Source organism: Sparus aurata, chromosome 17, assembly GCF_900880675.1.
Source record: "Sparus aurata chromosome 17, fSpaAur1.1, whole genome shotgun sequence".
NCBI classification, from domain to species: domain Eukaryota; kingdom Metazoa; phylum Chordata; class Actinopteri; order Spariformes; family Sparidae; genus Sparus; species Sparus aurata.
In genome coordinates this window covers 32,835,526-32,845,067 of record NC_044203.1, presented here as the reverse complement: position 1 = coordinate 32,845,067, position 9,542 = coordinate 32,835,526, and the positions used below count along the sequence as shown (strand labels likewise).

The 9,542-nt window shown below is 41.2% G+C and overlaps 1 protein-coding gene across 1 annotated transcript in view; it reads left to right on the top strand.

The window, feature by feature from the left end:
* Nucleotides 1-2,201: 2,201 nt before the first annotated feature.
* The window catches only part of LOC115567778 (thrombospondin type-1 domain-containing protein 7A-like), an 85,009-nt gene continuing 77,668 nt past the window's right edge, over nucleotides 2,202-9,542 (top strand). The window contains exons 1-2 of the mRNA XM_030394625.1: nucleotides 2,202-2,206; nucleotides 2,727-2,878. Coding sequence (XP_030250485.1) covers nucleotides 2,202-2,206; nucleotides 2,727-2,878 — 157 coding nt within the window. The remainder of the gene's footprint in view (nucleotides 2,207-2,726; nucleotides 2,879-9,542) is intronic.

The following is a 9,542-nucleotide window of genomic DNA, read 5'->3' as shown; positions in this document are numbered from 1 at the left end:
TTATATACTCACACCTCCACATGCGTAGGCATTGGCACAAATTAGCACAAGCAAGAGGCTGGTGTCCTATGGGAGAGGCAGCTGTCAGTCTTTAGATCTATTCTTGGCTCCAGGAGTCTACACACAACTGAGGGAGGGAGGGAGCCTGACAGGTTTTATAGTAATCAATCATTTGTCACACAGCTCCTTCACAATTTGATATGGTCTATGACAAAGAGAAATAAAAGGAACCTATTATTTGAGACTATCAAAGGCGCGAGCTGTGTTCAAAGCATCTGCTGTCCGCGGCATGGCAAAATATAAATAGTGACGCGCTTCACCATTCCCAGTAAATAAGAGAAATATCGGTAACCCCGCCACACGATGCTAAAATGTATCCTTTCTTGCCCTTTCTCTTTGTGTCCCCCCCCCTGCCAACATGTTGTGCAATTATAGCTCAACATCCTAACAAGACCTCCCAGTGGACCGCCAGTCAGTGACGCTGTCAATTTGGTCGCTGAGATGGCTAGAAATGTCTCATTACTCTGCCCGGCACAGGCAGCAGAAACTCCTCTCTACGAAGCACAGTTATCTGTGTGTGAACCGTCCTGACCAAAAAGTAATTATGAAGGGATAACCCGCGGGATCAGCACCTACCTCTGCCCGCCCTAAGTCTTGTGAATGAATAAATTATACTTTATAGTTTTGCAGAAAGATCAGGTGAGGAGGGTCATGAAAGGTTCACACTTGTCACTGCACACCTTTTGTGGACACAGAGGCATCTGTCATCTAGTTTAGTTTTTTTTCCAGTTGTAAAGCTGTACAGGTGTGCAGGGTCTGTAAGATTGTAGAGTTACAATGAAAATGTTAGTAATGCAGCATCTGTTTGCTCAGTCTGACCCATTTTAAGTGAAGTAGATTTATTCATTCTCGGTTTGGCCGGGAGATTTCTGCTAAGCAAATGAAAAACAAAGACAATCAAAAGCAACGGAGATGAAACGAAACCGAATGTTTCTGATTGCAATTTAGCGGCGTGATTATGAAATTCAAAGGTTTCATGACGATTTCACCTTCTCATTCTCTGTTTTCGTCATACACTTCAGCGTGACATGAAATGAAGGCAAGCATGAAAAGAGCTAACAGAAGGCGGTGGGTCGATGTGGTGGTATGATCACAGTCTGTCTGCTTTGGCCTGCTGTGTGCACGTGTACGTGTGTGCGTGCATGCGTGCATGTTCGAGTGCGTGCGTATGTGTGTGTGCTTTGGAACAAGCTTGGCTCCGATTCCCGCGTTCTCTGTCCAACACCTCCCACCTCCCTACTGCTGCTGAATCAGAGTCCAAGATGGATCCCCCGTAGGCCCTGAAAAGTGGGACTGCACCTCAATAAGTTTAGCAGCAACTGGCCTAGAAGTGTTACTTTCTTAAATCCAGTATGCCTAGCTGATGGGTAAAACACAGAACCCCGCTGTTACTTGAATTAACGACCTGACAGGCGGTAATTTTGCATCAATGTTGCATCACAAGGGTTTTAATTAACTGAAACAAAAGAATGTAGCAGACTTCATTTCCCTGAATCTTAATACATCACACACTTTCAAAGCCTGTCTGTTGCAAACAACTGTGTAAGTCTGTGTAAATTCAGCGTAAATGTCTTTAAAGAAAAACGGTCCCAAACATGTAATGCCACCTTCCCACTCCCACGCCATCATGTTACTGAAAAACAATAGGCAACAGAAGAATCTTGTGTAGGATATTAAAATAATAACATTTGCATTCATCAATTTGGATGGACTTTGATGCTTTAAAACAAAAATGAATACCAAAATAATGAGAGGTAGTAGTTAAAAACCGTCACGTTGGTATTGTATTCTTTCTCTGATCGGATTTCCAAACTTCTGTTAACGAAACACATTTTGCACATTATTTTAAACACAGGGTCTTTTCATCTCTGCTTGAAGAAGCTCTTATTTCCTCAATGTAGATTTTCTGATTATACCTTCCAGATAGCAGCTAAACTTCAGGATTCATACTTAAACGTTGGATATGCTAACGGTTTGGCTTTAGGGGCAGCGTGGCAGTCGGGCAGTCCATCTCTTCAGCCCAGACTAAAATATCCAAACAACTATTGGATGACATTTATTTTGGAGTTTTGTATAAACTGTCATTGTCCCCAGTGGATGAATCCTACAGATCATCCCCTGGCTTTTCCTGTAGTGCCACCATGAGGTAGACATTTTTGTTTTTAGTGATAGATTGCTTTGAAATTTGTACAGACGTTCTTGTTGGGCTGAGGACGTCTTATAAAAACTTTGAGTTTGACCCCATGTTCACGTCAAACTTGAATTGTCCAGTATTTGGAATTATAGCCATTCCCTTGAGCCTCAGCTGTACCACAGGATCACTATCATAGCTGAAGTTATCTGTTAGATTATGTCTTGTTCAGCTATAAAGCTGAGATCTTTGCCTTTTGTACAACATCATTTTATGCCATTGAACAGTGAAATCCTCTGAGATGTTCGGACCGACACATTTAGTGTGAATAAACGTGTTTTCTATGAGCTGCCTCTCCCGTCTCATGGCTCTGGACAGCTTATTGCTAGCAATCCGGCAAAAATATCAAATTACCAAAATCTTGTAAAGCTGTTCTGTGTTGATTTATTTTCATTATATCCGCATCATCTGAAGCTACTATAGTTCTTCATCAGGTGCTTTTTTTTTTGTCCTTTATGGCTTTATTGATAGTACAGCTGAAGAGGGTGACAGGAAACAGGGAGAGAGAGAGGGGGAGTGACACGCAGCAAAGGGACCCTGGCCGGGAGTCGAACCCAGGTCCGCTGCAGAGCTTCAGCACACGGGACGCCCGCTCCACCAGCCGAGCCAAACGGCGCCCTTTATCAGGTGCTTTACCAGGTCAATTGATGATGTTTCCATTCAGCTGGATAGAAATCTTTTCATGCACAAAAACAAAACAAGACATCAGTACCGTCAAAATGCAACTCTGGATGTTTTGCCATAACTGATGCACTTTAAACGTTTTATTCACCTCTCACATACAAAAGGCGCAAGATCATGGATTTCATCTTTAATAGACAACAGGCAGAAAACTGTAATCTCATCAAGGTCCGGCCTGTCATAAAAATTACTTTATTATGGGCTTTCTTTGATTTATTTATGTGTAAAATTCATCAGTTTATGCAGCATTTCTTGACTTTGGGAATTACGCCTGTGGAGTCACTCCCTTGTCTTTCGCAGTAGCCTACTACAGATGATTGTAACAGGATTATGAGATGATTGTAATTGTATTGTTCTGTAATTCCAAGCTTTGCTGAAGCAGAAAAATGAAAACCTTCCAGTGCTAACACATGGCTTGATATGAAGTGTATGTCTGGGAATACTTGAATCTCATTGTAGTTGAGCGTAACACTGAAATAATGAAACTGCTGGTAGACTTTGTAAAAGCAGCTTGTATAAGCTTTTCTCTAATACAATTCAGTCTTGAGTGCACCGCAGTAATTAGCAGTGCTGTCATGTTCCACTGCTTATCCCATGCGAGAATATTCTTATTTCCAAATGTCATTATTTTCTCATCTTGTTGCTTCATACGCCACCTTACCCGTCTGCCAGAACAGTTTTTATTTGTTTTTAACACGGACAGACTGATAATCAAAATCAAAAACCAAATCAAAGAATGTAGCAAATAACAGTCTTCTGTGTGCCGTTATTATTTGCACAGTTTTTTGTTTGCTGGCATTTTAGATCATGAACACGTGTAATTTCACAGTAATATGTTGTTAAAGATCTCTACATTCCGTGTTTTAAAATTAGCTGATGCAGAATGGTGTTGCCTCAATGATTTCTCATTGTTGCTGTGATTTACCGCATCTCCCCAGAGCTAATTTTAAACCTCCCGTTTTTAGCAGGCAAGGCTGCAGAGTATCCCCACTGTAGTATTACTTTCCTATTGGATTGTGATGTAAAGCGGGATGCATTGTGGGATGTGGTAATCTAATCCCCAATGCTGGCACTCCTGAGGGTGGGAGATCTCGCCATCTGATTGGAAAATGTATCTTAATAAAGTGACAGCTACATCATCAAGCTGCCCCACCCCCACCCAACCATGGCACCTGCACAGAACAACCACATGCAGATACACTGCAGCATGAATGCGCAGATATGCAGAAAAACACACCTGTAACATCAATTCTAACATGTGCGGTAATATTAAAGCCCGCAGCCTCTTTTCATGCTGTTTGCACTTTCGCCTCGTGTAAATTCATTCACAGGTTGTCACTTCTTTAACATCCCCCATCAAGAAAATCCACACAGCGTGAGTTTAATCCACAAAATACAAAAAGATTATCCAACTACTACATGCACATTGCTGGATATTACTGTCAAAAGGGGATTTGTAACAGCAGATGAGAAAATGTAGATACGTATTATTGGGAGTCTTAAATACAATCGGTTGACACAATAAAGCTTCAGCAGCTTACTGTAGTACCTCTCAACTCTATGTCGAGGGTTAAAGTTGCCGTTCATCTAAATTACAAAATTTGAATCAGATTTTCTCTCAGAGTTTTATGTAACTAGGTTTCCAGGTTTTTCCCTATGACATCTCTGCCTTCATCCCAACAGACAGAGGCTTGTGGGACTTTGACAGTCCTGAACAGTTTCATTTAAAAAATTCTCTTTCCGGAGACAGCGTCCCTGTAGCTCTGTCAGCAGTTTTCACAGAGACTCTGGAAGTAGTTCCAATGCCATCTGTTGACAGTGAGGTCTGTCCATTATCCAGAGTAACAGGAGCAATGTGTCCTGATAGACACAATTCTGATGAATTTTTAAAAATGTTTTGTCTTTTCTTTTTTTTCACTCTGAGATATTCCTTCCACCTCCATTGTATTGGGATGAAAGCAAAGGTGTCACAGACTGGAAATATTTTTAGAAGTGTGTGTCTACATACCAATAAAGATAACTGAGAAAATAATTTACGCTTCCGACTGTCACAGGCAGCTTGTTCGACTTGAAGGCAAGGCGAGTTAATTTATTTATTTATATAGCAATAACAAAAAGACAGTAAAACAGAGGCAAGCAAATGAGAAGTTTTGAAACTACTTGTTTGAAAGCCGCAGTAGACTGTAATGTTTTAAGCCGAGATTTAAATGAGCTGACAGCTTTAGCAAAGAAACCAAAAACTGCTTCACCTCATTTGGTTTCCCATCCTTGGAACAGGGAGCAGATCTGTCCCAGATGACCTGAGGGGTCTGGATGCTTTTATAACATACAGGATGACCAGAGGTGTGTTTAGGCCGAGAGCATTTAGTGCTTTACAGACATGTAATACGAGCTTAAATCCATCCTTTGACACATAAGTTATTTAAGGACTGGTGTGATGTGCTCCACCTCCTTGGTGTTAGTGTTGAAAACATGTTTACGCTGTTGGAGGTGTGGTGATCCACACAAACCCCAGGGGCAGCCTGTCATCTGCCACTCCTGGTATAATCAGCTTGCTGTAGCCGTTGTGTACTATTCCTCCCTGCTTCATTTAAAACTGACCCTGTGACCAAATAGTGCAGGATGTCAATAATACACCTCCGATGAATAACATGAATAAAAACAGGATGCAATCCTTTGCAATCAGGCTGTGTTTATAGGCAACAGTTTATGATGTTGTCTTGAGCCCATGTATGAACATCCTTCATACAATCATGTTTTTATAAAGTGCTGAACCTTGCCACAGCCCTGCTTGTGAAGGACCGAGCCTTGTGAGTATTCCTCTTTCATTCCAAATCATGATTCTGTCACCTGTTGTTACTAGTAAATCTGTTTACCTCTGGAGTGTTTGGGGTGTTTTTGAGCATTCCACCACTTTTCCAGTCAGTAAATATACCGTCTTCGTGCTGTTTTCGGTTGAGTGTATGTCAGAAAGAATTAGCTAATTATTACACTGTGTTTCATTTATGTTTTACACAGCATCCCAACTGTTTTTTAGTCTGGGTTGTACTTTGTGTGGACTGCTTTTATGTAACAAACCAAGATTCTGCTGCCTCCGGGACAGGCACATTTCTGTGGAGAATAGGCTTCTGCTTTTTGAAAGTGGCAGCAAAAAGTGCATTAAGAGAAACTTAACACAGCTCTAATAAGAAGCAGGAAGTAAACGGTACAAGAAGACTAAGAACAAACAGGAACGAGGAAGTGAGGTGAAGCTTGAAACAAAAATACTGAGAGTTTAACGTGACACGGCTTTTCTCTCGTCATCATCACACACTCACACATGTGTTTATGCTACGCATTGATGGAGGAGATTGTCTCTACTGTTGTGGTCGCTACCAAGCAGGACCGCAATCACGCAGGCTGGCATCAAATTAGAAACCCATGTAATCAAACTTTGTAGCTCTGGGCAATGTGTTGAAAAGTCAATCTCACATCACACAAACAAATGCCTCCAAAATGACCACATATTTGAATCTGTGCCTGTCCTCCTCTGCCTCGCCAAAAAATCAAACCTCAGAAGCTTCACAAATATAAATCATATTTTTCCAGGTCAGTTGTTTTGGATTCTATTAAATAGCACAGGTGCTCATGATATTGTGTCCACCCCCCTGCATGGTGGACAGGCAGGGGGGTGGACAAGATATCATAAACTGCAGAAAAATAGATGTCAGATTGGAAGTCTGGTTTAGAGGGACCGCCTGGCTGACACCTAGTTTGAGCTCAGTGCTACAAAACATGTCATCATGCCTTTGTTGTTGAGTCTGTCCTCAAATAGCTGCAACCAGTCGCATACATATTGCATGTTTGTGAGGCTGAAGATGGAGATGAAATACCACACCATGACTACAAGAATACCATCCACAGGGAAAACAAGCGTCCCTGCTGTGTTCATTCTTTCTTTGGTTTTCTTGCTTACAGTAAAACGCCTTGAACAGTCTGTGTCACTGCTGCTCTTGTGAAACCAGCCTGTGCAGCGTCAGAGGGTTTCATCCACAGGGCATATTCACAGAGGCCTCTGACAGTCCCTGTGTGGCACTGAAACCCCCATCCCTCTGCCCCAATACCCTTTGCCAAACTATCACACCCCTTAAGGGGACATCCCTGGGCCTGTCAGCTTGGATTTGAGTCAACAAATCAACAAAACAGACATTTGAAGCTGTTCCCTGGCCAGTATTGAAGGATTCGGGTTGTGTTGGACAGCTCTTTGGCTTGAATGTGTTTGTGATGTTTATATCACCTCCCTGCAGAATGCGAACGTTCATTTCTTGGTAAATAAAGATAAAACAGCTTGCCGTTGTGCACAAATATATTTATTTTTATCTCGACTATAATGGATGAGGCCACTGTTGTTTGTTCTGTTCTTTCGTCGGTGTCTCTTCTTGTAAGAGGGTATCTTTTGCAGCCATAGCCTTTAAGAGTATTTTGGGGAATTTGCTATTAATGTGTGAGAACAGGAGCTAAACATTACGGTAACGAAAAGAAAATCAGAACGCACGCTGAGGATGGTTTGAAGAAATACATCATGCTAGTATTGTGACCAATACAGATGTCCAGCTGTCTGGACTTCATGCATGTTTAAGCATCATGAAAATTAATAATTGGTATAGAAGTTTTCAGTCCAGTACACAGACATTAACTCCAAAGAGAGCGAGAATACTCTGACTTTTATACCCCCTGTCAGAATATCATCAATAATTTCTTGTGCACCACCAGGCTTTTTTAAGAAGAGAAATATGCTCCCTCATTAGTGAGGCTGGCTACTGTACATTGTGACAAACACCAGCGCTGTTATCTGTTGAGGGTGGTTAGACATCGTTTTCTCTAAACAAACTCAGCATGTTGAGTACAGCAGCGCAGCATGGAAAGCCTCCTGTTTACTTGCTAAAGACCAGTGTTAAGCTTGTTTGCATCCCTATTAGCCTCCACATTAGCAGTTGCTCATCTTCCTGGGGTCTATGCAGTAAATACTTTTATTCAAGCTTGGCTCATGAGACAACTGTAAAGCCTAAATACTAATGATGATTTCACCAAACAACCTCTCAAATTACCAAACAACATCAGCATATAGACACTAATTTGAAACTAATTGAACAATGTGTGCTCTTGGAGCCAGGCAAAGATGCATTATTGTTTATGGATTTAAAAGTCATTGCATCACTTGGGATTACAATATTGATTCCTCACAGTTTAATGCCAACATTCATTACAATGGAAGGTGATGGTGAATCGTTTATGTAGCAAGGCAGAGATTAGAGTGTGAGACCAGCTTTGTATCCAGACCTTTTAAAAGGACAATATGTATAAGCTTGTATTATGTGCAAGTTTCTGAGTGTAACACCACTGTTAGAAGCACAAATCTCAGGTTTCTGTTACATTTTTCAGTCGTAATGTAGACGCTAACTACAAACTAAACTTGGCATGTCAAGCAAGACAGTTTTATGTCTTCATGTTAACATGTATGCTCAGACAAAGCTTGCACAAGCTTTGCACACAACTCAGAGCAGAAACAGCTGGCAAAGCGAGTGTAACCTAAAGCAGAGATATCGACACCAGCTACCAGCTAAACCGCAGTTGAAATGGGCTGATTTGGGCTCATCGTCAAAAACTAGCAAGTTCACAACTTTGTCAACAAAGCCAAACCTCAATGCAGAGCAAAAACAACACATATAACCTAGCAAGCCAGCAAACAGTACAAATCAACAGCAACAAGTCCAGCTCGGTGTCTGTCATCTGAAACCTCTTCTCCAGTTTGAGATTTACTCTTGTCCAGCCTTTCGCTTGGTTACTGTCTCTCTTTTTCTTCTTAGCTTCCTCTGTTCAAGTCGTCTTCATCCTATGGTCAGATGCTCATTTTGGCACAGAACCTGAATGCCTCCTCCTTCTCCTGGCAGCCCTATGCTGCTGTGATAGTGGTTTAAACACTACAAGTCCCCAGCAGTGCTCAGACCAGAGTCAGCTAGCAGCAAACTTGTATCTACAGTAGGGCTGGGTATCACCAGGTACCTCGCGATACGATACTATCACGATATTTTGCCCACGATAACGACAATATCACGATACAGCGATTCTGCGATAATCGATATATTGCAAGAAATTTCACCCACGATACATCACGATATCTGTGTCACTGAAGAAATTCAGAATTTATTGACTGTACTAATTCCATTTCACAGGAATTACAAAACATTGTCAATCAATTTCACATGAATGACAGCCAAGTAAACAAAGAGTATATTGCACAGTGTCTCTTCTTAACACACACACTGACTACAACTATCATGAAATATCTATATGTGTGGGTTTCAGAGCTACTTAAACCATTTTTTAAATTTTATTTGGTTGTATACCTATGTTTGAATAAAGATAAAGCTGTCCTCTGAAGAGGGATGGTGGTGGTGGGCCCAAAAAAAAAAAAAAAAGATTTTTTTTTTTTATATATTTTTTTTGATATTTTTAAATATCGATATTTGGCACCAGTGTATCGATAACGTACCTCAAGACGAAATATCGCGATATATCATAGTATCGATATTTTGGCACACCCCTAATCTACAGTAACATATCGCTTTCA